At 54.3% G+C, this 27,995-nt stretch overlaps 1 protein-coding gene across 2 annotated transcripts in view; it reads left to right on the top strand.

Annotated features, from left to right (window-relative positions):
* Nucleotides 1-27,995, top strand: part of KCNQ4 (potassium voltage-gated channel subfamily Q member 4) — a 58,766-nt gene that overhangs the window by 9,906 nt on the left and 20,865 nt on the right. For both annotated transcript variants that reach the window (XM_027537659.1, XM_027537658.1), the window contains exons 2-8: nt 21,126-21,216; nt 21,919-22,045; nt 22,272-22,447; nt 23,326-23,451; nt 23,817-23,927; nt 24,103-24,198; nt 27,331-27,419. In XM_027537659.1, coding sequence (XP_027393460.1) covers nt 21,126-21,216; nt 21,919-22,045; nt 22,272-22,447; nt 23,326-23,451; nt 23,817-23,927; nt 24,103-24,198; nt 27,331-27,419 — 816 coding nt within the window. The remainder of the gene's footprint in view (nt 1-21,125; nt 21,217-21,918; nt 22,046-22,271; nt 22,448-23,325; nt 23,452-23,816; nt 23,928-24,102; nt 24,199-27,330; nt 27,420-27,995) is intronic.

The following is a 27,995-nucleotide window of genomic DNA, read 5'->3' as shown; positions in this document are numbered from 1 at the left end:
TAGTCTGAGATTATGTCCTTTCTCTTATGAAATGATGGGCCTGGGAATTTTTTAAAGAATGTCCTTACTTGGCGAAATAAAAAAGTTGACAACCTCATGCAGTCCCTAAATTGTTTTTGAAAATTCTACCCGTGCGTGAAATCCCTGAGTCTGGGCGCCATCCTGCCTCCTCCGGTCTGAGCATTGGGACCGGAAGTGGGAGGAGTCCAGGTAGGAAAGGAAGGATTAGAGGGCTGGGGGGCGGCTGTCAGTCTGCCCTTTCTGTTTCTCCTGGGCCTCCGGGCCAGCCTGCCCTGGAGTACAGCGAGGACCAGCCAGGGCTCTTGCCAAGACTGGTCTGCACGGAGGATGGGGCAGGTCACCCAGGATCAGGGCTTGCCCCTCAGTTAAAAGAACACTGAACCCAGAGTCGGCAGGCTGGGGAACGGTGCCCACCTCTGCTTCTTAAAGGCTGTGTAACCTCAGGCAGGTGACTCAGCCTCGCTCAGGCTCTTGCTTCCCATCATCCATGGAGAAGGACAATTATCATCTCTGCCTGCCCCCAGCATCAAGTGCCTCATGGACTATGAAGTGCTGTGAGGAACAGAGGGCCTCCTGTGCTTCTACCCTCCCTTCTCCCCAGCGCATGCTCCCTCTTCTCACCCTGGCCTGAAGAGCATGTATTCCAGACTGGCAGTTCCTTTCCTCAGGAGCCCCTGCAGAGTAGCTGGAGGCCTGGGGGCAAGGTGGGGGGGTTCTCTATGACAACCTTACTGGGGCCAGGCTGAGAGACCCAGAGTTCTAACGTTTTTCATATACTAATGAGTTTCATAGTCTAACTTGTATGGGGTGTGGTGCCAGATGTGGGGTATTTTCCACATGCTACTGTACTTCATTTAATCCTTTTCAGAGCCCTTGGAGGTAGGCACTGTCATTACGCTATTATATAGAGGAGGATGCTGTTCTGTGCTTATCGCTCAGTCGTGTCCGACTCTTTGTGACCCTATGGACTGTAGCCTGCCAGGCTCCTCTGTCTATGGGGATTCTCCAGGCAAGAATACTGGAGTGGGTTGCCATGCCCTCCTCCAGGGGATCTTCCCAACCCAGGAATCGAACCAGGGTGTCCTGCATTGCAGGCAGATTCTTTACCAGCTGAGCTACCAGGGAAGTCCATAGGAGAGGATACTGAAGCTTAAATGGTCAGCATGTGCCCTGTCACACAGCCACTAAGTGGTGAGTATCCAGGAGGACCGACTTGAAGCCTGAGTGGGAGGGCCTCTGTGATGTGAGAAGGTGGAAGCAGGTTCACCGGGCCCCAGTGGGCAAGCCAGGGTGGAGGACACTTGCAGTATACACGGGGAGTGTGGTTTGGGCTGGGAAAGCAAGACACACCATCTCGCTGGGTGACTTCAGGCAGTTACTTCCCTCTCTGAGGTTCAGCCTCCCCTGTTGCTGGGCCTCCCAATAATAATAAAGGTAATAAGAGCCTGTGCTTATGGAGGACCTGCTGTGTGCTGACACTGCTCTGAGGACTTGCTGGTTTTTCTTTCACTTTTTCAGTGACCAGAGGAGGTAGGTCCTATGGTTATGCCCATTTTTCAGATGAGGAGGCTGAGGCACAGAGAGGTTGAGTAACTTGCGTGAGTATAGGTTCTGGGGCCAGGAGTCAGTCAAACCCCAGAATCTAGCTCTAGAGGCCGTCATCTTTCCCACCAGATTATTCCTAACTGGGAGCTTCCCTGATGGCTCAGGCAACCCACTCCAGTATTTTTGCCTGGAGAATCCCATGGCGGGCTACAGTCCCTGGGGTTGCAAAGAATTGGACACGACTGAGTGACCGAGCACACACATGCATACCTAACTGGCCCCCATGGGCCTGCCTGCTGGGAGGCTGCTGCAAGGACCAGCTGAGCCTTAAAGTTCAGGTTCTGTCTCTACCCCAGTTCTACACTTTCTTGCTCTTTCATTTGGGAAGCCTTGCCTGGCAGTCCTTGAGGGGCCAGGCCCTATCCCAAGAGCTGGGGACAGAGCAATGAATCTGATTCTCCCCTGCTCCCTGGCAGGAGATGTGCCAGGCGGCTGGCAGCTGTCTGGGTGGAATCCTGTGGGGGCCCAGCTCAGAGGAGCCGAACCCAGCCCCAAACTGGCGGTGACTGGGAAGGCTTCCCAGAGGAAGAGGTTTCAGTGGAGACCTGAAACGTGAGGAGTCAGAGTCAACCAGGCAAAAAGGAGGAGGGAACAGCATTCTGGGCTGAGGGACTAGCATGGGCAAAGCCCTGAGGTGGGGCTGAACGTGACCTTTGCAAAGAACTGAGAGAGGGCAGGAGAGTGGGAGCCTGGACGGCGCAGGAGGGTGCAGACGAGAGGCTGGAGCGTGAGTGAGGCCAGGCTGAGAACTGCAGGCTGAGGAGCGGAGACTTCCTGGAGGAGACTGGCCTCAGGAAAGAACTGGGGACAGGAGTGCCATGGGCGAATTGGTGTCTGAGAAACGCCCCTCTGGGTCTAGCAAGGGAGGCGGACTCCCGTGGGGCGCTCTGGGGCTGCCACCCGCCTGGCCTCTCTTTCCCTCTGCCTTCCCCTCACGGCCCAGCCATCTGAGCGGCTCCTCTGGAGCTGCCCACTAACCCTGCCAGGGCCGGGCTGGACCTGGCCTGAAGCCCTAGGGTTTTTGCCTGTATGGAAAGTTCAGCTGCTTATGCAAAGCCTGGCCTGGGGGAAGGTGTGTGTGAATGAGTGGAGGGAGGCCTTGGAAGCAGAGTGGGTAGGTGCAGGCTCTGATGGGGGTCTGGGGTCTGTGGGGGTCCCCAGAACAGTGATCTTAGAACAGCCCCACAAGAGCACCCGAGTTTAGCCCAGTGGATGGTGGGGTACCCGGGGGAAAGGGGCAGAGCCCACAAGGCCTAGCCTGTTGAACTCCTTGCTCCCTGTCTGCCAGTTAGGGTGTGGAAATCACTGACCCCACCCAGCCCCCTCAGTCTACTGATGCAGAAACTGAGGCCCAGAAGAGGGCATGCAACAAACTTAGGCTAGTGGCAGAGCACAGGCTTAGCCCAAGAGTCCCGATTGTCCCCATCAATAATGAAGAGCCAGTGCAAACCTCTCAGCAGCGCTGGCCTGGGCTCATGTCCCCTCTGTGTGGTCTTGGGAAGGTCTCTTCACATCTCTGAGCTTCGGCCTTGGGGTCCAAAATGCTACCTCATACTGGGAAGAGCATCACCTCTCCCATTTGAGGCTTTAAGGCATGCCTGACCCATCATGCTGCTGCTGCTGCTAAGTCGCATCAGTCGTGTCCGACTCTGTGCGACCCCTTAGATGGCAGCCCACAAGGCTCCCCCATTCCTGGGATTCTCCTGACAAGAACACTGGAGTGGGTTGCCATTCTCCAGTGCATTATGGGGCTTAATCAATGTTTACTCAATGAATCTCACTGAATTCTCACAATGCTGGAAAAAGATATTTATTACACTGTTTTTATACTGAGGCCCAGGAAGGAGAAGTGACTTGCCCAAGGGCATTCAGCTGAGAAGTGGCTGATATGGGGCTGGAGCCCAGGTGTCTGGGCACCCGTCTAGGACCTCTGATGGACACGGGTCCTATTTTGAGCTCTCAGTGAAAAGCAGCTGGTGTCCCAAGCAGGCTCCGTCCGTTGGTTGGCCAAAGTGTGTGTGTGTGTGTGTGTGTGTGTGTGTGTGAAGTTAGGCTGGCTGGCAGGCTGGAACTCAGCTAGCATCAACCCCTGTGCTTCTGTGCTTGGGCCAGGCTGCAGCTGCTGCCCCATTGGGAAGGGACCTTTCCACTTGCCCTCCTGCATCAAGGTTTTTTTCTCGTGGCCTGCCTAGCTGGAGAGAAGAGCTGGTCATGGCATGACTAACAGGGCACCTGCCAGCCCCTCCCACGCTGGAGTCTGGCCATCTAATGCCTTGCACATGACAGGCATGGGGTGGGCACAGGGTGGGGAGAGGGATTTGTACTTTTCTAATCCAGGGGCTGCAGCCCTCTTCCGTCTTGGCCAGGGCCGTGGGAGAGGTTTGTCCCTGGCCGCCACCCCTCCATGCCCAGCAGCCCCAGCTCAAATCCCTGGCAAGTGCCTGGCTCCTCTGCTTGGGGCCTCCCCTTGCCCTGCCCATGCTCCCCGCCCCACCCCCACACCAACTGAGGCCGAGTTGGGACCTATGGGGGCAGATGCTGGGGTGTCTGTGACTGGTGGAGATGCAGCGCCATGCAGCATCTGGGGCTCAAGGATGGGGCAATGGCAGGGAGGTTTGGGGCCCAGGCTGGGGCAGAGTTAGGGAGAGGACCTGACAGGGTGCAGAGTTTTGAGTGTTTGGGGCTAATGCTGGGCCACCCCTTCCTGGAGAAATTTGGCTACAAGTCAGGGAGGCAAATGTGTGGGCCGTGCCCCCCCCTCGCTGGGCGGTAAACACAGCCGTCTCCCAGGAGACGGGCCCAAACATCTCGGCCCCCCACGGTTATTTATACCAGGACTCCCTCTCCTTCTCAGGCCTGTTCTGGCCTCTCAATCCACTCCTGAACTGAGCGTTCTGAGTGGAGGGTCCAGCCCCTGTCAAGGCAGGAGGACCCAGCAGCAGGCCTGCTTAAACCCCACTAGGGACTGGGCACTCACCACCTCCCAGTGGCATGTCTGCTAGAGGCACTGGGTCTTACTGATCAGAAATGTGCTCATGAAGGCCAGGGCCTGCGGAGGAAGTGGGAGTCCTGGGATGGAGCTCTGCCTTTGCTCTAAACTGCTGTATGACTGTGGTCCCTGTAACCTCAGCTTCCCCACAGTTCAGCAGGGGGAAAGGGTCCTGATGGTACAAACTTTTAAGCAGTAGATCTGATTCTTTAAAGGAAATGTGACACAGGAGTACAATATACAAATACATTAAAGCTGAGCTGCTCTGGGTGAAATCAAGGGTGGGGGTCCAGACTTCTGCCCACTCAGCCTCTATGGCCCTGCATGCCACCAACCTGGAGCCTATGCATGACCCTCCTTATTCTAGAACACACTTCAGGGGACCCTGGAGTTCCCGTTTCAGGGCTAGCACAGGCCTCTTTACTAGTTCACCAGCCCAAGGTCCAGTGTTGTGTGAGTGCTCCTAGCATCAAGAGCAAATGTTTGCAGCCAGTGTAGATCAGAGCAGGCTTGAGCTGCCACAGGAATGTACCCGAGGCCCTTCCAGTGAGGAATGAGCCCAGTGTGGGAGGAGAAGAGGGCACACCAGGGGCTGGGCACTGGAGGGGAGCAGGGGCTGGCTGTCCCCTCTCTGCCAGATTCTAGCATGGGACACCAAGGAGTCAAAGATTTTAAACCTGGCCTTCCAGATCGGTACGAAGGTGAATATGTCAGGAAGGATAGAACGTATTTTATTTAACAGCTTGTTGGCTCTTATAGTGTGTGGGTCTCCATTTGTACTCTTTCCCAGTCCCACCAGTGTTCAAGATGGACTTGCATTGGCTCTCCCTCCATCCACCCACCTCTGTAGGAACGCCAAGGTGCCCTTACCCAGAAATCTCAGGCTGCAGAGGACAGTGGGAAATTCCTGTCTCACGGATGCTCAAGGCCCTGGAGACCTGGGTCTTCTTGTTTCCTCCCAGATACTGTCTGAGCTTCTACTTGGCCAGCCTGGGAGATGTGGAAGAGTCAGAACCGGCTTTACCCTTGATGGATAGATCCTAATGAGCTGTTGTTGGTGGGTTGGGAGTGGACAGAGGTAGAAACTGTCTCTGCACAAAGGGATCCTGGGGTCCTCAGAGGGGGCCAGGAATCCCAACCAGGGGCTGAGCAAGTATTCCTCAAAGCAGATCAGGGATTCTTGGGGGAAAAAGGGGACCATCCTGAGGAGAGGAGAGAACACAAAAGTCACCAAGGTAGAAATAGGGTATGGAAGGGTGGAGTGTGGGCAATGCCTAGTGTGTGTACAGCCTCAAACTCTGGGCTGAGAACCTCAGGTGGAGGTAAATCAGTGAGGGGTACTCAGACTGAAGGGGTAATTGAACTGGGGTGAGGATGGGGATGGAGTGGAGTCATGGTGGTCAGTGAAGAGGGAAGAAGGGAGGAGGAATGAGGTGAGTGCTTGGCAGGACAGGAGTGAGGGGCTGGGAAGAAAGAGTTGGTTTCAACTTTGCCTTCTGGAACCTCCTCTCCTGTGTCCTCCTTTGCTCTGTCTTGGTTTCTGCCTCTTTCTCTCACCGTTCTGCTGGGGAGAGGAGCACCTCTTCCTACACCCATCTCCCCAGATAGGTGGCAAGTGGAAGCCCACAGCTGTGTAAGAGGGAACCTGTTCATTCATTCATTCACTCAACCAATATTTATTGATAATCTGCTCATGCACCAAGCCCTGTGTGAGGTGTGGGAAAGATAGTGGTGAACAAGATAGAGAAGTCGCTTCATTCATGGAGCTTACATCATGGGGGGCTGGGGCCTAGAAACTATACTTTTCCCTGATGTTCCCCCTCTGGCTCTTTGGCCCATGCCCTTGGATGCCCAGGAGTGGGGCCTCTCTCCATTACCCACTCATTCATTCCAGCTCACCTGGCATTAGCACCCATCTTCAGAACATTGAGGAGGGGGGTTCAATAACCATGGTCCCAACCCCAGGGACCACCCATCTCCATGATGACCCTGGGGCCTGGGGGCAGCACCCGGGCTCAGGCCCTAGTCTTTTTCACTTACCTGTGACTTTGAGCCCCTCACAAGAAATTTCCTGGCCTCAGTTCTTTATAATGTGGGGCTTTGGGAAGTCCCAAGGAAGCGAGGGGAGGGAAAGACCTGCCAGCTCCAATGTTCCCCATTGGTAGACAGCTCCTCTGGCTGTGGGTAGAGGTGGAGAAGTGCCAAGGGTTCAATATCATCATCATTATCAACCAAGATAATAATATCTACTGTCTACTGTGTTCACTGTGGCCAACCTCATGATTCCTCTCATTTAATTTAGTCCTCACGACCAGCTCCCGATGGTCCGTGTATCTTCCCTCCCCATTTGCCAGATGAGGAAACTGAGTCTCTGTAAGGTGACATGCGTGGTTTGATCAGTTCACCCGCGAACCTATCTGACTCTGGGAGCCCTTGAGGACGGCGCGATGAGGGTGCTGCTTGGCACCGGGCTGCCCCTCCTGCCTCGAGAATAGTAACCCAGCCCTAGTGCCTCACCCCACCCTCCTCGGGGGCTGGCACCACCCTGAGTCTGGGCACTGGATCGACAACACTGGCCAGAGCAGTACCAGGGGCCCGATCAGTCCAGGACCCGATTTAGGGGCCTTGGCACCTCTGGGTCCCGGGGCTCTCAGTGCCCAGCAAGCGGCCTTAGTGGGTGGGCTAGCCGTGGGCAGTCAGGGTGTCGCGCCCCCTTTTCGGCCCCCGTCCATGGGGACGCGGCAGCACCTTCACACTTTCCGCTTGGCCCGCTGCTCGCCTTTCAGGCCGCAGCGTTTTCAATTGTTAATTTGGAAACGGAAAAAGAAGCCGGCGGGGCGGGGGAGGCCGCAGGGAGGTAACCTGAGCCTGAGCGCCGCCCGCGCCCCTCCCTCGAGCGGTGCTGAGTGTCGGCGACGCCCAGTCCCTTCCAGGGACCTCTGGAGCCCCGCCCACCACCGCGCCCCGCCCCTTCCAGTAGCTCCTCCCCGCACCGACATCAGCCCCGCAGACCCCGGAGCGGGAAGGAAGGGAGGGAGGCCGTGCCGAGGGAGGAGTCCCTCCGGAACCCTCCTTGCCAGGAACCCCTCCTTCTCCCGAGGAGCCCCGCCTGCTGTCAGCCTCCTCCGTGTCCCGAAGTGAACCCAAGTCTTTCTGCAACCCCTCAGAGCGGGATTCGAGCGAGCCAGATCCCTGCCTCCAAGCTGCCGTAAGAGGGATCATTGGCCCCATTAGACAGACGGAGAAACTGAGTCCCAGAGAGAGACAGTTCACTTGCTCAGTCATGCAGCCAAGGCTGAGTTCTTGAGCCTGGTAGGGGTTCGTTTCTTTTGGTTCTCAAATGTGTAGAGTTCTGTCCTCCTCAGGAGAGGAGGGGGCGCCAGGACTAGAGGTGCAATCCGTCTTCCCCCGACCTCTTCCCTCTTTCTGTGGTTAATGAGCTTTTGGAAGTCCTGCTTTGATCTACCCTGACTCCTCCTTGCTATCATTATTCAATTATAGAGGAGTTTTGGAGGTTGAAGGGCTTCCCTGGTGGCTCAGATGGTAAAGAATCTGCCTGTAATGCGGGAGACCCAGGTTAGATCCCTGGGTTGGGAAGATGCTCTGGAGAGGGGAATGACTACCCACTCCAGTATTCTTGCCTGAAGAATCCCGTGGACAGAGGAACCTGGTGGGCTAAGTCCATGGAGTCACAAAGATTTAGACACCACTGAGCAACTAACACACTTTGGAGGTTGAAGGAAGTCTCTCTAGACTTTCCACACACAGGAGTGCCCTGAAAATGAAATGTAAAAGACCCTTCACTTCCAGCGACTCTATAAGTCCCTTAGGATGGGCGGCTTCATTCATTTCCCATTGGGAAGCCAAGATCACCAGTCCCAGATAGGTCAGCAGAAAATGGGGGCTCTTGGAGACCTTTCCTCAACCTCCTCCTGTCCCTGAGGAGTAACTGAAACAGACACAGCTTCCCACCCCCTCAGCCGAGTGGGGCAGAGACATGATGGAGAGCCTGTTGATCCAGGTTCCTAGCTCTGCCCACAGCTCTTCCTGTGCCTCCCCTTCTGCTGCCCCCAACCCTGACCCCTTTCTTGGAACCACCGCGCAGGCCCTTGCCTTTTAGGGGACTCTGAATCAGTCGGAACCTCTCCCCTTAGAACCCGAGGAATCTGAGGGGTTGTCTGCAGACGTACTTCCAGCCTAAAGCCTAAGATCCTCCTCGCTGTCCCTCCATCTTGACTGTGGAACAGGCCAGTGTCACTCAGCAAGCCTTTCCCAGCTGTCCGAGCCCACTGGAGCCAGTCTTGCTGGATTCCGTCTGGCTGGTCCTGGATTTTGGGTTCCCACCCTGAGCATGGCTCTCAGAGCAGCAGTTGTAACCAACAGCCCCAGGTGTGGCCTGCAAGTTTGCATGCTGCTTTGCTTTTAGCAGCAAAGGCATCCGAATGCTCCTCTCCCACATTCTCCCTCAGCCTCCCACTGGGTGAGATCCTCAATGGCTGAGTCTGCAGGACTCCCCAGGTCATCCTCCCCAGGGGGCCCAGCCCTCCCCGAAGCTCCTGTTCTACCCTGTCAGCTCTTGGTGCCCTCTGCTCTGGGAGTGCTGAGAACCAAGTGGCAGGGACTTAGCTCTCTCCCCACTTTTGACTCTTCCCTCCCTCCCCTCTTCCCCCTTTGCACAAGTTCTGCTGATTCAGAGGACAGAAGCTTCTTAGAGGTGACCCTGACCCCTGCCTGGCTCAAGCAGCTGGAGGCCTGTGTAATCCTTGAATCCAGTGCCACCCTGACACATACAGTAGGAAGCGCAGGGGCAGGTGCCAGCCTGCCACCCGGAGGAAGGAAATTTTAAGGTGGGGATGAGGGGCGGGTGCCTGGAAAGAGAAGAAAAAACATTATCTACGACCCAGTTTCCCATTTCTAAAGAGAGGATTGATTGACCCTAAGGGATCTTTTGGTGACAAAATATAGTCAGTATGTGCTTGCCTCTTGTCACCTCTACTCCCCCTTGTACAGGTCACCATCATCTCTTGCTTGGATTATATACCATTAGCTTGTCAACGCGAGGCAGGGGCAAAGGCCATAGCCCACTCCCCCATCGCCTTACCTTGCCATAGTCTGTTCTCCACTCAACAGCCTGTGTGGTCTTTTGCAAACCTAAGTCAGACCATGTTATTTTCTGCTCAGAATTTCCCATCTCATTTGGACTAAAAGCCCCAAACCTCACAATAGCTAGTGGATGCTCTGCTTGCCGCCTCCACCGCCTACCACTCCCCCCTTCCTCACTCCTCTCTGGGAGCACTCCCTTCTTGATGGTTCTGGAACACACCAGGCACCCTCTGGACAGGTCTTTTACACTTGCCTTTCCTTCCACTCAGAAGCTTCTCTGAAACCTACCTGCATGGCTCACCACCTCATTTCCTTCAGGTCTCTGCCCTAACGTCACCTTCTCAATCCTGCTCTCCCTGACCACCCTCCGTAGAACAGCTCCCGACTCCCATACCAATGTTCTTTGTCCCCCTTTCCAGCTTCATTTTTCTTCAGCATCATCTGACATTTTTAACAGTGTCTTGTTTATTTATTATCTGTCTCTTTCCCATGAGAATGTAAGCTCCATGAAGGCAAGGACATTATTGGTCTTTGTGCCTGGCATATGGTGAGCACTCAGTAAACAGTGAGTGAGTAAATGCTCTGTGGCTCTGGACTTCGTGGTTCCTGGGTGTTGCTGCCTGCTCAGTTTCCCTCTGAATCCCATCTGCTGCAGGGAGGGTTGAGGTATGGAGATGGAAGCAGCCACACAGGGGAGGTGGGTGGTACCAGTCAGAGGTCCAGTGCGGGATTTGTCCCCTCTTTCAGGAGACTTTTACCCAGCTCTCATTCTGAGTTGGGAGCATGGCATTCAAGGTGAGAAGGACAGGGTTTCCACCAGCTCTCGGTCTGTGGGAGCAGGCAGGGACTCAAAGAGTGCTTTTCCCATGTTGAAGCAAATGCCATGATAGAGGTGAGTGTAGAGGTGGGAATGGGGGATTAAGGGAACAGAGGGTGGGGTTTCCACTCACCCAGCCAGGATGGAGGAGGGATAAATACAGCAGGAGCAAAGGTGAGGACGGGAGAAGGCTGTGCTTGCTGATGTGGAGGAACAATGAGCCGCAACAATGGAATACCACGTGCCAGGTGGGGCACTGAGTGTGGAGAGTCAGGTGGGGAAGGGCTTGACTTGCAGCCATGCTAAGGTGCTCGGGCCTGAGCCTGCAAGTCGATGGATTTCACACTTTAAAAAAGAGCAGGAAAGCCCTTTGTTCAAATGAAATCTTATGCCGAGCTCAGCATGTAAAACCGAGTCACCCAAATTCCACGAGTGGCTCAGGGGGAACCAGGGGGAAGTTCCCACTGACTGTCTTGTTTTCATTTCCAAAGTTCAGGGGCCTGTGTCCCACCCCTTAGTCTGCTTTCACGTCACTGGCCTCCTGCTCGGGAGCCCACGCTCCCTGTTCATTTGGGCTGTCTGCACTGCCTGGCCAGCCCTGAACAGGTGGAGAGCCCCTCTTCCCTCCTCGCTCCCACCCTTGCTTGATGGTTGCTCAGTGCACTTACCTGGTATGCCAGGTAGCCTGGCTGGCGCGGCAGAGGGAAGCACTGAGAACAAGTAGGAGATTCCCAGTTGGCCCAGTGGTAAAGGACCCACCCTCCAATGCAGGAGGTGCAAGAGACACAGGTTTAGTCCATGGGTTGGGAAGATCCCCTGGAGTAGGAAATGACAACCCACTCCAGTGTTCTTACCTGGAAGATCCTATAGACAGAGGAGCCTGGCAGGCTACAGTCCATGGGGTCACGAAGAGTCGGATACGATTGAGCACACACATACACACACAGGAGATTTGGAGCCGGTCCAGGTGGGAGAGGATGAAGCCGTGACTCATTAAAACACCCTGTCCAGAAGACACCACCTTCCATACCACAGTGGGACCAAGACCTTTCACACTGGCTCAAGAAAAATTGGCATGTGGAGGTGGAGAACACCTACCAGAAGGAGAGGGAAGAATCCGTAGAGGCTTCGTGGCAGGAAGCAGATGTGTGGTTGCAGAGTCGAGAGGGGGAGATGAGACTCTGGAGGGGCAGTCTCATCTCTACTTCTCTCTGCACCTCTGCCAGTGTACTTCTGTGGTTCCTAATTCCATTCCTGAAACAATCGGATTGGCTCAGCCCAACCGAGATGGGGGCAGGGGGTGGGGAGAAGACTTTCTTGGGCCAGTGTCCATCTCCTGGTGGCCAGGAGAGGGGCACAGAGCCATGTGGTACCACATGGGGTTGGCCCTTCCAGGGCTGTCAGGGCCATCTCCAAGGCTGCCCCACATTCTGTGCATCCTGTACGATCCGAAGGGCTGGGCTGAGAGGGAGAGTGGTGCTGAATCCAGCCTGTGCTCAAAGGTGGATCAGCCCAGATCAAGGGATGCCTGGTTCTTATGAGGTCATTTTGGAAGGGTCAACTTTTCATCATTTTTTTAGGCCGAAAGGAATGCCTTTTCTAATTGATCCTCCAAGAGGTCGCATGTTTTTCATAGTTTGAACTGTGCACTGGCGGCTGTCGTCCCTCCAGGGACAGCCTCAGAGACTCTGGAACTAGCTGAAGACCGGCCTTTTCCCTTCCGCCCCACAGCTGGAGAGTTACGGGGCTGAAGGGACTTTAGCTGTCACTGAGATGTCCCCCACCTTCTCGGTGCAGACAGGGAAACTGAGACCCCATGGAGGCTTCACCCCTAGCCCTGAACCCCAGCACAGGCCTCTGGCCCAGAGAAGTGGCGGCCGCGGCAGCAGCCCTGGTATGGGTCACGTGCTTTTGCTCCCTTTGCCATATTTAGAATCGCTGGATCAGGGAAACTTCTTCTCGTCCCAGCCCCTGAGGATTCTTGGAAAGAGCCTTGCTCTGGGGCTTGGCTGACTGCCCCTCCCCTCTATCCCCTTGCAAGAGAAAGATCGAGCCTGTTCTCCCCAGAGGAGCTGGGGCCACGGGACCACACTGCACCCCCGTCAGGAAGTGCCTCTCAGGCCTAGTTGAAGTTCCTTCTGCAGTATCAGCTCTGGTTTGGGGTTTAAGAAGCCCTTTTCTGCTGGAAGGTGGTGGGGGACATGACCTCTGCCTTCCAGGAACCTTGGATAAATGGGGACAGACTGGCCCCAGCGTCCCCCAGCCCAGGGAGGACAGAACCTTGCCTCTGAGATCCTGGTCTGGAGGACAAGGAAGGGGAGACACACCCCCCAAGCCAGATGCAGAAAGGAGAGAGCCAGTTGGTGGCCAGGCAGGCGGCAGACTCTGGCAGGGCTCAGTCTGGGAGGAGGGACACTGGAGAGAGGAAGGGAAGGCAGGAGGCCCTAGGGGAAGGGAGGACTGGGGCCTGGAACTGCATTTCTTTGGCCTTGTGAGGAGGGCGGAGGGCAGGGGGTGGGGGTCCATTATCCCACACAGGCTCCTCCTTCCCTCAGGATCTTCAAGCTCTGAAAACCAGAAAAGGCCCAACCCAACCCAAACCAAAAATGCATGTCTAGAACACCTGCGATGTTCAGGGTCTTTTCTCCCATCCTCACCTTTGGGGATGATGGTCCTGTGTTCCCATTGGAGCCCTCTCCAGGGCCTGGGCAGCTCCCTTTCCCATCCTCCACACCTGCGGTTTCAAGCCTCATCCACCTCTTCAGACCCCCACCGACCCTGCTCCCTACTGAGAAGTTGATCTGGCCTCCTCTTCCCAGAGAAAGTCAAATCCCCTGATGAGGGATCTCTGGGCTTCCCCCATCTGACCCCCAATCTCCTCTCCCACCTGGTCTCTCCTGCTTCTCGCCTGTCACCTTAGAAACTGGCCGGGTCCTTTCTGCTCAGCACCAGCACTTCTGCTCTGGATCCCAGCCTCCCAGTTGCCCTGCAGACGTCATTCCATTGATCACTCCGTCTCTCTCACATCTTTAACGTCTCCCTCTCTCCTGGCTCCTTCCACTCTGCCTCTCTCATCTTAAAACAGCAACAGCGAAAAGAACACTGGCGTATTCCCTGTGCTCTGTGTGTTTCTCCAGCTACCAATTTCAGCTTCTACACTTTGCAGTTAAACTTCTTTAAATAGCTAAACCTCCACTGTCTCTACTTTGTCACTGTTCCTCTCCCTTTCTTAACTCATTGAGACCTGCTCTGGCCCTCCGTCTGTGGCTGCCCTTGCCAAGGTACCCAGTGACCAGCTTGTCACCAAATCCAGTGACATTTTTAAGATCTTATCTTGTTTGACCTCTTTGGCAGCATTGGACACTGTTGTCCACTCCCTCCTTGAAACACTTTCTTCTCTTGGCTTGACACCTCTGTCTTCTGGTTTCCCTCCCATTTCACTGGCTGCTTCTCTCCAGTCTGGTGGAGGGTCTCTCCTCCCTCCGAGTTGCTGGGGATCCATTGGGTCCTCCTGTTCCTTTTCCACATGCCCTCTGGACTGTCTCAATCTTGCCTCTTGTCTTCGGTCACCATCTCTCCCTTAATGTACTTCAAATCCACATTTCCGGCTCAGGTCTCTGTCTTCATAGAGTGTTTACCCAGCCTTCTGCATCTCAACATGTCCAAAACAGAATTCATCACCCCCATATCTACTCCTCCACGAGGCTCTCCTATCTCAGGTCAGTCATGGCACCTTCATCCATTCAGTCCCCAAACCAGAAATATGAGTCATTCTCTTTCATTGTCCCATTTCCAGTTAATCACCAAGTCTTACTTTCTCCAGTCCATCCGCTTACATGCTGCCACCAGCATCTCTTACCTGAATGATTGTGGAGCTTCCTACTTGCTCTTCCTGATCAATCTCACCTCTTGTAATCCATGCTCCCTACTGCCTCTGAGTGGTGGTCCTAAAACACAAATCAGACCATGTCATTCCCTCTTAAAATTCTTCAGGGACTTCCCTGGTGGTCCAGTGGCTAAGACTCCACACTTCCAATGCAGGGCACCCAGGTTTGATTCCTGGTCAGGGAACTAGGTCCCAGTGCCCAACTAAAGATCCTAAATGCCGCAACTAAGACCTGGAATAGCCAACCAAATAAATCTTTTTTTTAAAGAAAGTGTTTAAAAACCAAAAACCTTTTCAGTGGTTCCCCACTGCCTTCAGGTCATGTTCACAGGGCCTGAGGGTGCCTGGTTTGTCCTCTGCCCCTTCATTTTAGGCTCCCACCTGCCAGAACTACCGGCCACCCTGGACTGCCTACGGGTTCCCACATGTCTGTTGCTTGCACACACATCCCGCTTTCTCTGCTTGGTGCACTGCCAGCTGGCCTCGTCACCTCCTTCAGGTCTTCACTGATCCCTCCACTTTGGCTCTGCTCAAGCCATCTTGAGGTTCCCCCAAACCCCTGGGCACATTGCCGTCACCTTGTCTATCATGTCACCACTATGTTATACTTGTTAATTTCTTGGGTGGTGGGGAATCCTTTATGATGCATTTCAGGCTTTACAATAAGCCTGACTGGGTGTAGATGGCAAAGAACATTTCTTAAGTGAACGTGGCTCTGAGAGGTTAGGCGCTAGCATCTTTTCTGCTGCTTGACTCTACCCTCTCAGCCCTCCCACCTTCTACATCCCTGTCTTTCCAGCCTCCGAGGATCTGCCTCTCTGGGGACATCCCCAGGGAGTCTGGAACTGAGTTTATGGCTGACCCTTCCCTTCTGCCCCACCAATGGGGAGTCCTAAGATTGACACGCCTCACCTCATACTGCAGACAGGGTGCCTGGGGCCCAGAGAGGTACTGTGGTGTGGTGGTCCAAGTGGACTTGGGTTCAGGTCCCAGCCTTATGGTTTTGGAGAACCTAGTACTCCTTTCTTCTTCTTTTTTTTTAAATCATTTTTCCTTTCATTTATTTTTTATTGAAGTCTTTATTGAACTTGTTACAATATTGCTTCTGTTTTCTTTTATGTTTTGGCTTTTCAGCTACAAGGCATGTGGAATCTTAGCTCCCCGACTAGGGATCAAACTTGCATCCCCTGCATTGGAAGGCAGTCTTAACCAGTGGACTGCCAGGAAAGTCCCTTTTTCCTTTTAAACAACAGTTTTATTGAGATGTAATTCACATACCACATCCACCTGTCCCCTTTAAAAGTGCACAATTCACTAGTTTTTAATGTAGTCACAGAGTTGTATAGCCATCACTGTACACCTCTCTGAGCCTGGTTCCCCCTCCCTAATGAGCTGTGATGACTGTGTGGCTGGGAGGAGGGGTTAGGAACATGCACATGGAGGGCTCCACTCAGTGTCTGGCCAACAGGAAGCCTGGGCTAGGAGGCACAGTTACGGGGTCATACAGCGAACTGGGGTTAAACGAGGTTAGTATGAAACCCACCTCCCCAGAAGGATTTTCCTACCCCTCCTCCTTGCTCTGTGGCTGTTTCCCTAGCAGTAATTTGAGGAAGGCCATGGAAACAGGGGTGTTGGGGTGAGGGGAAAAGGCAACGATTACAGTTGTTTAAAAGGCCTTGGGACTTCCCTGGTGGTTCACTGGCTAAGCACCATGTTCCCAGATTCCATCTCTGGTCAGGGACTTAGATCCTACATGCGGCAACTAAAGATTCCACATGTGCAATGAAGATTGAGGATTCCATATGCCACCACTAAGACCCAGCGCAGCCAAATAAATAAATATTAAAATAATAAGATAGAAAGCCTTGAGTTGGCTAATAATTGAGTCAGCCATAGCCTCTCCCATTCACTAACCTAGTGACTCTCTAAGTGTGGTCCCTGGGGGAGCAGCATTAGAACACCCAAGAATTTTGTAGAAAGCATACTTTCAGGCCCCACTTCATACTGAATCAGATGCTCTAGAAATGGGGCCCAGAAATCAGTATTTGAATAAGCCCTCCAGGTAATTCTGCTGCCCTCTCTACTTTGAGAACCATATAGCTAAGTAAACCGTTCACTTATTCACCTCTGATCTCCTTGCTGCCCTCCTGAATGAATGGCATAGTCACAGAATGGGTGGGTGGGGGAGAAAGGCTTTCGATAGGTCTCACAATAAGCCCCAGTCAGGACTTCCCTGATGGCTCAGCTCGTAAAGATTCTGCCTGCAATACCAGAGACCCTGGTTTGATTCCCGAGTCAGGAAGATCCCCTGGAGAAGGGAAAGGCTACTACCCATTCCAGGATTCTGGCCTGGAGAATTCCATGGACTGTATAGTCCATGGGGTTGCACGCAAAGAGCTGGACACAACTGAGTGAATTTCACTTCACCATTTCAGGGAGAACCAATCTGGCAGCACCCACGGAGACAATCCTTAGACAGTCCTTTATTGTATGAATGAAGTCAAAGACTGGTTCTGGCAGATACAATCAGACTTCAGCTCAGGGTGACTTCTCTCTGTCTCCTCTACCCCTAAGCTCCAGACATGATCTCCCTCTGCTGTCCCAAGGGTGGGTGTCTGTGTGAGGACCCCTCAGGAAGGCCATGGCAGCTAGGACCCTAGCTCTGCCATGAATTTACTGAGTAATCTTGAGTAAGTATGTCCTTCCCTGGGTCCCATTTCCTCATCTGGAAGATGGGGATAATTATTCATCTGCCCAGAATACAAGATGTTTGCTGTCAGACTAAATGTATCTGTTCAACTGTATTGCGCATCTAATCCCCTGCCAGTGTGTGAAGGCTGGAGAGGTAAAGTTCACGGGTTTTTAAAACAGCGTCTACTAAATGGAGCAGGTCAAGGATGGAGACTCACCACCTCTTCCCTTTCAGGAAGGCTTTTGGGGAGCCCAGTGTGTTGGTGATGGATGTGCTTAGGGCTTTGGGAGCCTCTTCAGTGGCTGCAAACTGGGGGCTTTGGTGACATGATGTTTTGATGTTTGTTTAAGCTGACTTTCTGCTGTGCATTTATTCAGTCTATGAAAAAATAAATAAAGGAGAGTCAGGTGAGAGAGAGGGGGGATGGGTCCACTACTCTGGGGAGGGTGTAGTTGGAGAAGACCTCTCCAAGGAGGAGAGGTTTGAGTAGAGATCTACATGAGAATGGGAGCAATAAATAGGCAGAGGAAATAGCAGAGCAAGTGCAAAGCCTGGAGGTGGAAAAACATTTGATGTGTTCCAGGAATGGCAGGGAGGTAGAGCGCCTGATGGAGGAACTGGAGAGAGGCAGATCAAGTTCAAGGGCCGGGTGGGACCGGATCTCCAAGAGTCTTGCTGGACACGCTGAGGAATGTGACTGTAGCCCTCTAAGTGCCACGGGAAGTCAGGGGAGAGTTCTGAGGAGAGTTCTAGTTTCCGGCTTTGCTTTGTAGGAAAATCATACTGATTGCTCTGAAGAGGATTCCAGTTGGGCCAGAGTGGAGGCAGGGAGACCTGTCAAGGGTGAGATGATGGGGGTTAGTGAGTCCAGGGCTACAACTCTGTAGTTAGAGCCAATAGAAATTGCTACAGGATGGGATATGGAGGGTGAGGGAAAGGAAGAGTCAAGGATTGCCCTTAGATCGGTGGCCTGAGCCCCTAGATGGGAGATGGTGCCATTCCTGAGATGGGGAGATTTTAGGGCAAATTGAGAGTTTGTTTTTGGACATTATGTTGGGTTTGAAAAGCCTCTAGACATCAGAGAAGAGATGCTGAGCAGGCTGTTGGCAGGCGAGCTGGACTCGGGGGAGAGGCTGCCACACCCCCACACCTGCTAAATGGCCAGGGCTGTTGTGGTAAAGGGGTGGGGACAGAATTTAAAGGGTTCTCTCCTTCCCCCGTTGGTATGTTTAAGGAAATGAATGAAATATTTAATATTTGTTTTTATTTTCTTATTTATTTGGCTGAGTCAGGTCTTAGTGGTGGCATGTGAACTCTCAGTTATAGCAGGTGGGATCTAGTGCCCCTACAGGGATTAAACCTAGGCCCCCTTGCATTGGGAGCGCAGAGTCTTAGCCACTGAATCACAAGGGAGGTTGCTGCATTTTAAAACTGATATTAATTTGTTACCTGAACAATCATGTTTATTCTTTAAAAATATCAGGAAATGAAGATAAGCAGAAAGCAAAACAAAAACCAAATCACTCTTAATTTTGCCATCCGGAGACCAGCCCTGCTGACTCTTGGTTTGTATTAATATATAAAAAACATCTATACTTAAAAAGTTGGAATCACATTGCTTTAAGGTTTTATAATCTGCTTTTTTCACTTAACCTATTGTGAAGTGGACATTTTAGAGATGTGTAACTCTCGACTTTGAAAACATAATGTTGAGAAAAAAAAAAAAAAACTACTGAAACACTCAGTGTGAAGCCCCACACATGACCCATTTACTACCTGAGGTTCTGAGGTCAGCCGAGCGATGTAACTGAAGGATTTCTGTCCAGGGCTGGGGTGAAAGCCCATTAAGATTTGGCTGCATCCCTTCCCAGAGGAGGGGATGGGATAGGGTGACTCACGGAGGACCCTTCTGCCCCTGAGCCCATTCCCAGTGGATGCGCCACTGGGTTCACCTGCATTTTCTGTGGTTAATTATTGAACACGAGGAGCTGGTGCTCTCCCCGACCTCTCCCTGTGCCTTACGTCTTCGCTGACTCAGCTCCTGCCTGGAACTGGCCAAGGAGGCCTCTTCCTCACTCATTCATCCAAAACCCTTTACTGACATCTGCCACCTACCTCCTGCCCGGGTGGGTGCTGGGCTGAGGCTCTGTCCCCGCCCTCCGAGCAGGCTGGGAGCCCTGTCCAGGGAGGGGTAAGTGGGCCAGGTGGAGCCCTGCCCTTCCTATGTCTCTGCACCCCACCCCATCTGCCCTGACTTCACAGATGATGAGACTGCCTCAGAAAAGGTGACTTTCTCAGGGTCACACACTGTAGGACTGGAATTTGAACCTGAGTCTCTGACTCGGAGCCCACGCTCCTGCTGTGATGAAAAAGTAAAGTGAAGTCACTCAGGCGTGTCTGACTCTTTGCGACCCCGTGGACCATAGCCTACCAGGCTCCTCCACCCAGGGAATTTTTCAGGCAAGAGTACTGGAGTGGGTTGCCATTTCCTTCTCCAGGGGATCTTCCCGACCCAGATTTCGAACCCTGGTCTCCTTCATTGCAGGCAAACGCTGATGAAACAGGAACACAAATAAAATGCTGTTGACTGTGACCTGGGGCTTCCCAGCTGGCGCTAGTGGTGAAGAACCTGCCTGCCAGTGCAGGAGACATAAGAGACGTGGGTTCGATCCCCGGGTTGGGAAGATCCCCTGAAGGAGGGCACGGCAACCCACTCTGTATTCTTGCCTGGAGAATCCCATGGACAGAGGAGCCTGGCAGGCTACAGTCCATGGGGTTGCAAAGAGTCAGACACGACTGAAGTGACTTTACACGCACACACGCAGACAGTGATTGGGAGGCAAGCACAGGGAGGGGGTGTTCTGAGCTGATGGTGGAATGGGGGCTCCCCCAGCAGGAGCATTGGGGTGAGGGGAGCTCGAGGGGAGCGTTTCCTCAGGCTCTGATGGTGAGGCGTTTCAGGCAGAGTGCAGTGGCAGCAGTCCCAGGTCGGGGCACTCTGGGAGCATTTCGGGCAGGCTGTGGGTCAATGCGTTCCAGAGAAACACATTCCCTCAGGAGTCTCTTCCAGGTGTGACACCCCCATCAAAAGGAGGAGTGCTTCCGGGAGACCAGCCTCGTTGCCCTTTGCTGCACCTGCAGCCTGTGCCCCCACATCCTATCTTCCCTCACATATTCACTCCTCTGTCCTTTCCCCTCTTCCTATCCACTGGGAAGTTAGGAACTCTGACTATCATCTCATCTCTGTCCTGGATATCCTGGTGACCTTGGGTGACTCCCTTTCCCACTCTGAGCCTCAGTTTCCTCATGTGTGCAATTGAGGTTAATTCGTGAGCTCATCATGAATCAGATGAGCTGGATTCTAAAGTTCCTTCCATTTCTAAATGTCTGGTTCTGGGCCACTCAGTAGCTTCCCACTGCCCTGTGGGGAGTTCCAGGCCTCGATGGCATGGCCCCCTGATGCCCGATTGCCCTCCCAACACCCTCTCCCCCTCTGCATCCTCCCTTCCCTATCTGTCTTCCCCGATGCCCTTTCCTTCCATAGCTGTCTCAGTATTTAATTTCATAAGAACCCGCAAAGGCAGAAGCAGTTGTCTTCATTCTGCAGATGAAGCTATGCTTAATAAGGAAGGGGGGTTCCTGGGTTCCTCTCTCGGCCAGCCCAGACAGACCTGCCCGCCACAGCTCAGTGTCCACCTCTGGGAGCTGTGGGTGGCATCAGGGGCAATTGAGAGGATTGTAAGTTTTCTGTGAGCCCAGCCACCTGGAGCTCGGAGGCTTTTCCCTTTGAGGTGCAGCACAGAGCCACAACTCCAGGGAACTCTGATTCTTAGTCCACTTTCCAGATTACTCCCCAGTAATTCTTCCCTCCTCTCCCCTTTCTATTCCTCCCCCTCCTCTTCTTCCTTCTTCCCTTCTTCCTCCTTCTCCTCCTCTGCAACCCCTTGCCAGAGGCTCCTCAGCTGCCCTGTCCATCCAGCATCTAACCCTCTCCTTCATGCTGCTATTGTAGATTTTTGCTGGTCTTCAGCTGCCTGGTGCTGTCTGTGCTGTCCACTATCCAGGAGCACCAGGAATTTGCCAACGAGTTTCTCCTCATCTTAGTGAGTGCTGGAGTCTGGGTCTGAGGGAGGTTGTGTGTGGGTAGCACCTCTGGGCTGAGGGTGAAGGTCAAGTGAGGCTTCACATAGCATATCTCAGAGAGTGGCTGTCTGTGCTGTGTTCCCTGACATGGTGGCTGTACTTCTCTGGGCTTCATAAAAGCCCAGAGGGCTTTATGGGTTGCCATAAAAGCCCACAGGGCTCCCCTGCTTTAAAGCAGGTGTTGGGAGAGCTCCTGTCTCTATACTAGGGCTTATGATGGGCCCAGAGAAGGGGAGAGGAGGCCCACTCCTCAGGATCAAAGCTGCTAATACCACCCCTATGGGATCTGGTTTTAACCCCTAAACAGAAGCACTTCAGAGGGGCACTGTGACCGAAAAACACCCTTTGTGTCACCTGGTCAGGGTTACAGAGGCTGAGATGGCTGGGAGGGGGAGGGGAGGATGAGGAGCAGAAAAACTCAGACAGTTCATGGGCGCAGCAACAGGGGACAGACTTGAGCTTTCAGTCTCTCTGGAAGACATGGAAGAAGCCACTTGCCTTCCGGAAGCCTCCCCAGGTCCATCCAGGCGAATGAACCTCCAGGAGAGACAGGCTGAGGAAATTCTAACATCCCTAACTCAGGGACTCCGGGCTGGGTGCTGTGTAATCTAGGCCCGGGGCCTGAATAGTGGGGACCAGAACTCAGGCCCCTGGTCCCACAGGAATTCGTGATGATCGTGGTGTTTGGTCTGGAGTACATCATCCGCGTCTGGTCTGCTGGATGCTGCTGCCGCTACCGAGGATGGCAGGGCCGCTTCCGTTTTGCCAGAAAACCCTTCTGTGTCATCGGTAATGGTCCTATCCCTCCTGCACCTGATCTTTGACCCCAAACCGTAGGGTTGACACCCTGACCCCAGGACCCTGGCTAGTGACACAGACTCAACGGACCTTCCCAGGCGCCCCCTCGGGCCCCAGGAACAACCCCCACCCCCCACCCCCAGCCTTGGGTCCAGGCACGGGGTAGGTGGGCTTTCTGGCGCTGGCCGTGACCTCGCCCCACTCCCCGCCTCTGCAGACTTCATCGTGTTCGTGGCCTCGGTGGCCGTCATCGCCGCGGGCACGCAGGGCAACATCTTTGCCACGTCCGCGCTGCGCAGCATGCGCTTCCTGCAGATCCTGCGCATGGTACGCATGGACCGCCGCGGCGGCACCTGGAAGCTGCTGGGCTCGGTCGTCTACGCGCACAGCAAGGTGAGGCCAGGCGGGGATGGAGGGGTGAGGGAGAGGGGCGTGCCCGGGGCGGAGCTGGAGCGGTAGGGGGCGGGGCCTGGCGGAGCCGGGGGCGGAGTTGGGGATTTAGGGGTGATGAACCGAGGAGCCTGGTGGGCCGCAATCCATGGGGTCGCTAAGAGTCGGACACGACTGAGCGACTTCACTTTCACTTTTCACTTTCATGAATTGGAGAAGGAAATGGCAACCCACTCCAGTATTCTTGCCTGGAGAATCCCAGGGACGGGGGAGCCTGGTAAGCTGCCGTCTATGGGGTCGCAAAGAGTCAGACACGACTGAAGCGACTTAGCGCAGCAGGGACCCAGCGCGACTGAACTGAACTGAATTGAAGGAATCCAGCGCCAGCGAGCCCACCGAGGCTGGGGGGGGGGCCGGGCAGGGGCGGGGTCAGGGGGCGTTCGGGACCAGGCCAGGAGGCGGGGCCTGAGGGGCAGAAGCTTTTGGGTTTAGAGGTCTACGCTTAATAGCGAAGTGGTGACCTGGAGTGGGGTCTGGGGGTGGAGCTGCGGTGGGACCGGATGTGGGGTCGGATGGAAGCCTGAAAGTGGGGGGCAGTGCAAGGTGGGCGAAGAGCTGAGCCTGGAAGCTGGAGGGTCAAGGGCAGGGCCGGGGCGGGGCGTGCTCTGAGGTTCTGTGAGGCCCTGGCTGTGCCCGAAAGGCGGGCAGGGTCTCCTGGAAGGGAGTTACTGAGAAACAAAGGCCGGCAGAGCGGCCACCAGGGACTTCCGAGAGGTGGGTACTCTTACCCCGTTCCGAACACCTCCCATAGGCCATTCTGGGAGCCGTCAACCTCCCCACCTGTGCCGGGTGGGTGGTCTCATCCTTTGCTGCCCCCACAGGAGCTGATCACCGCCTGGTACATTGGGTTCTTGGTGCTCATCTTCGCCTCCTTCCTGGTGTATCTGGCCGAGAAGGACGCCAACTCCGACTTCTCCTCCTACGCCGACTCGCTCTGGTGGGGGACGGTGCGTGAGGGTCTGTGCAGGGCCGCGCTTCTCCCTGGGACCCTCCCTGGCCTGATCATTGTGACCCCAAATCCCGTGACCAGCCCTTGTGTTGTCCCTCAGCTTCCCCCAGTGGACCAGCTTGTGCCCCCATCTAATTCTCTACATCAAGCCCTTGTGACCTCTACCCCTCTCCCCATCAGCAAGGGGGAGGGGGAGAATCTATTGACTAGGAACCAGGCCCTGTGACAAGTCCTAATGACCAGTTCCTGTGGGCAACCATGGAGGCCCCCCTCATGATCAGGCTCCCACCTCCCTGTGCCCCAGGAATCTCCTGTGGGTGGACCCCCTGACCAGCCCTGCAGGTAATTTGTTTGTGTCCCCAGATTACACTGACAACCATCGGTTATGGTGACAAGACACCACACACGTGGCTGGGCAGGGTCCTGGCTGCTGGCTTCGCCTTACTGGGCATCTCCTTCTTTGCCTTGCCTGCTGTGAGTCCCCTTTCACTTAGGATGGCCCAGCCTAGGGGAGGGGGTCCTGGGGAGAGAGCCTGCTAAGCCCCTGTCCAGCATTTGCATGGGTGGGGGAGACACCTCAGATGGGCAGCAGTAGGGGTACCTTTAAAGCCTTTGGCCGTCCCACCTCCAACCATGCCTATTGCCCTAGGGCATCCTCGGCTCTGGCTTTGCCCTGAAGGTGCAGGAGCAGCACCGACAGAAGCACTTTGAGAAGCGGAGGATGCCAGCAGCCAACCTCATCCAGGTACAGGGGCCCCAGGAAGCCCCTGAACTGAACTGGTGTGTCAGATCTGTATGCTGACCCTTGTGTACCACTTCACAACTATGACTCCACTCAGAGAGAATTTTCTGGAGCCACATGCCAGGTTAAGGACAGAGCTAGGAGGCTGGCCAAGATTGTCAGAAACTTCTCCCTCTTCTGCATGCCCAGTTCATGGCTAGCCAGAGCTGGCCCACTGCCCAGCTGCAGCCCCAGCTCTGCACGGCCTGAAGTGGAGTAGAGACTGGACAAGAGATCCTAGGCCCCAGGGGGAGACCCAGTCCTGCCACCCATCAGCGGTGCAGTCATCAGGAAGCCTGTTCTACTCCCAACACCTTAATTCATCCCACCAGCATCTCCACAAATGAATGTTATAACTGAAACCAAGAAAACACCTTGAAGGAAAGAAATGGTTCTTTGAAGAGCATTTAGCTGGGGCTTGGCCTGATCTGACCTCAAAGGGAAACTGCCCTGGGAAACTGACACTTGAGCAGAGAGCTGGAGGATGGGTAGTTAGCTAGGTGAGGAGGTGAAGGAGGGAGCCTTTGAGGTAAGGGAATGGCATGTGCAAAGGTCCTGTGGTAAAAGGGAGCAAGGTGTGTTTGATGAACGGGAAAGAATCTAGTGAGGCTGGAACAGAAAGCTCAAGTAGGAGTGTACAGTGGAAGGGTTTGGCTCAGTGGATGAGGCCCAGATCTGAGGTCAGAGAGAGAAATTTAACATTTTCCTAAGAACAGTGAGGATCCATTGACAGGTATGAAGCAGGAGGAAGGGGTGTTAATGATCAAATCTGTGTTTTGAAAAGTATTGAGTGGATTGGAGGGTGAGCTGTGTGAGTGGAGAGACCAGAGAAGAGACTCCAGCAATGGTCTGGGTGAGATGGGGCGGCAGGTGACTTGGACTAGGGTAGCAACAGATGAGATGGAAAGAAATGGGCAGATTCTGCATATTTAGGAGGTGAAATTAGTGGCATCAGGAGTGAGGGAGAGGGAGATGTCAGGGTGACTTCTAGTTTCTGGCTTGCCTGACTGGAGGGTTGATGCCCCTCCTCACTAAAGGCTGACTAGACTTGGGGCATGAAGAGTGAGTTTGGCTGGAACGTGAAGAGTCTGCAGAGCCTCTGAGCCCTGGGTGGGTGGGTGGGGCTGTGGAAGAGGCAGCTGATGTAGTGGTGTGCAGCTCTGGTGAGTAATGTGCTAGGCCTTGTGTGCAGACGGTAATGAAGCCCTGGGCATGGAGGTGCTTGCCCAGCAGGCAGAGAAAAGAAGAAAAGATGGTTTCTTTCCTTAAAGCTGAGCTTTAAGGAACCTGAGCATTTAGTGACTGGGAGGGCAGAGCTGAGCCAGTCAAGGAGGCAGAGAAGGAACACCCAGAGGGGTAGGAAAAAAGCAGGAGTATGTGGGTTGTTTCCCCCACTGTCTGAGGCATTCCCGAGGGACATGGGCTGAGGCAAGTGCTCTGAATTTTGGGGACTCTGTAACAGTCTTGTGCAAGAGAAACTCCTGCGAGAAATATCGGGCTGGCCAAAAAGTTCATTTGGGGTTTCCAGCCAATGGTGCAGAAAAACCCAAACGAACTTTTTGGCCAAACCAATAGTTCCAGGAACACTGGCACAGCTCACCTCTCCTGCTCTGACCCCCTCAGCTCAGGTCTGGCTTAGCATCCCCTTATCTCTCTTCCCCAGGGTGCAACCCCCCCCGCCCCGCCATCTCTGCTGTCTCCAGCCACCAGCCCAACTTTGCCTTCTCAGCATCCCTTGGGGCAGAATGGCTGCTGTCCCCTGGGAACTGGCCTTCCAAGGGGCATTGTAGGGGCAGGTGGCTGGCACTGGCTGTGCCGAGAGACAGCTGGTATTGTGGTGCCCATAATTAATGAGACAGCTTTGGCAGCTGCTCCCCAGCCCAATCCAAGGGACTAGGCAAGCAGGAAGTAAAAATATTCCTGTCCTAGGAGGGTGCCTGGCCAGTGAGGTCAGCAGTGGGCTGGCCCTTAAAGACAAGAGGCATTTAAGAAGGATCCAGTTTTGCTTCCTCCTGCCCAGCACCTGTTGTTGTTGATCACCCCACTCACCCCAAGTCCCTACTGGCTCTTCTCTTTACCTGGGGGGAGAGGGATAGTCCTTCCTTTTGTCTGACCCTCATCCCTGTTGCTGCAGAGGAGACCCAGCAACGTCATGGCTGCTAAGGGGCTGGTAGTTGATGTACTTTCCTCCCCTCCTCAATCCCATGGGCAGTGGCAGGCATCTGGGAAGAATGGGGTAGGGTTATTTTTAGTAGTAATAATTCATTTAGTCAGTATTCATTCCCCAGACATTGCAGAGCACCCACCATGTGCCAGAGGATACAGTGCTGACCAAGACACAGCTTACAAACTAAGGAGAGAGAAATACATTAATCAAATACACAATGAATAAATATATATCAGCTGTGGGAACTAGACATAACAAGAGTGGTTAACAGGGAAACTTGGTATTAAGTGCCTACTACGTGCCATGCACTGTGCTTGGCATTTAACGAACATTTCCCCGTTTAGTCCTCACAGCCTTGTTGCATGCATGCTAAGTCTCTTCTGTCATGTCCAACTCTTTGAGACCCTGTGGACTGTAGCCTGCCAGGCTTCTCTGTCCATGGGGATTCTCCAGGCAAAAATACTGGAGTGGGTAGCCATGCCCTCCTCCAGGGGATCTTTCTGACCTCTTATGTCTCCTGCATTGGCAGGTGGGTTCTTTACCATGAGCGCCATGTGGGAGGCCCCCACCACCCTGTTAGGCAAGTCGTACTGTGTCCATTTCACAGATGAGAAACTTAAGGCTCTGCAGCTTTATTTAATCGTCCACCCAAGTAGGTGGCAAAGCTGGAATTGGAAACCCACTTCTGCCTGATGGCAAAACCCCAGCACAGTCCAAGGCCTCTGGCTCTGAGGCTGACTGCATGTCACCTTGGGAGTCTTTTCTCCTCAGGCCTCCTTCTGGCCTTGCTGGTGGCTGTGGAGTTGGAACAAGCCTCTGGTTCTGAGTACCCTTCAACTGGCCTGAGGCCTGGGTTCTTTGGGGGGCTGAGAGGCCTCTCCAATGCCGGGTCCCCCACCACCTCCTTCCGCTTCCTCCCACACTACCAGGCGGCATGGCGCCTCTACTCCACCGATGCGAGCCGGGCCTACCTGACGGCCACCTGGTACTACTACGATAGCCTCCTCCCGTCCTTCAGGTAGGCCCTCCCGTGGGGGGCAGGGAGGTGGGTGGCTGGCAGTAATGCCCCTGAGGACAGATGGCTGGGACACAGTCCTGGAGGCTGGGAAGGGGGTGATGGCTCCCACGGGGGCCTCTGGGGCTGGCTCTGCAGAACCTGTGTAATCCAGAGCCTGGAGGATCCTCTGTCCCACTCTGTTCTGCCAGGGAAGACGGGGACATTGGACTCAGGGCTGAGCCCTGGTCCTGGCAGTCTACAAGCTCCCCCAGAGCAGCTGTCCCTTGGGGCAGAGCCCAGCCAGCTCGCTCCCCTCAGTCTGAGTTGGGGTCAGCGTTAGCCCTTGGAGTGGATAGAGACACTGTGGTGTGGGCAAGAATGTATGTGCCAGAGTTAGGTACTAACACCCACCCCAACACCCCACACATGCCTGCTCTTACTGTACCAGGCAGCAGCAGCCTTAGGGCCCAGAAGTGGGTTCACCCCACTGGCCCAAGCTGGGGTAAGACTGCATGGGGTGGCTCCACACAGGAGGTCATTAATAGCATCTCCAAGGTTCATGTGGCCAGGTGCCTGGCCACACCCTGGGGCGGGAAT

The sequence above is a fragment of the Bos indicus x Bos taurus genome, chromosome 3 (assembly GCF_003369695.1).
Source record: "Bos indicus x Bos taurus breed Angus x Brahman F1 hybrid chromosome 3, Bos_hybrid_MaternalHap_v2.0, whole genome shotgun sequence".
NCBI lineage: Eukaryota > Metazoa > Chordata > Mammalia > Artiodactyla > Bovidae > Bos > Bos indicus x Bos taurus.
This window is presented reverse-complemented; position numbering and strand designations above follow the sequence as displayed.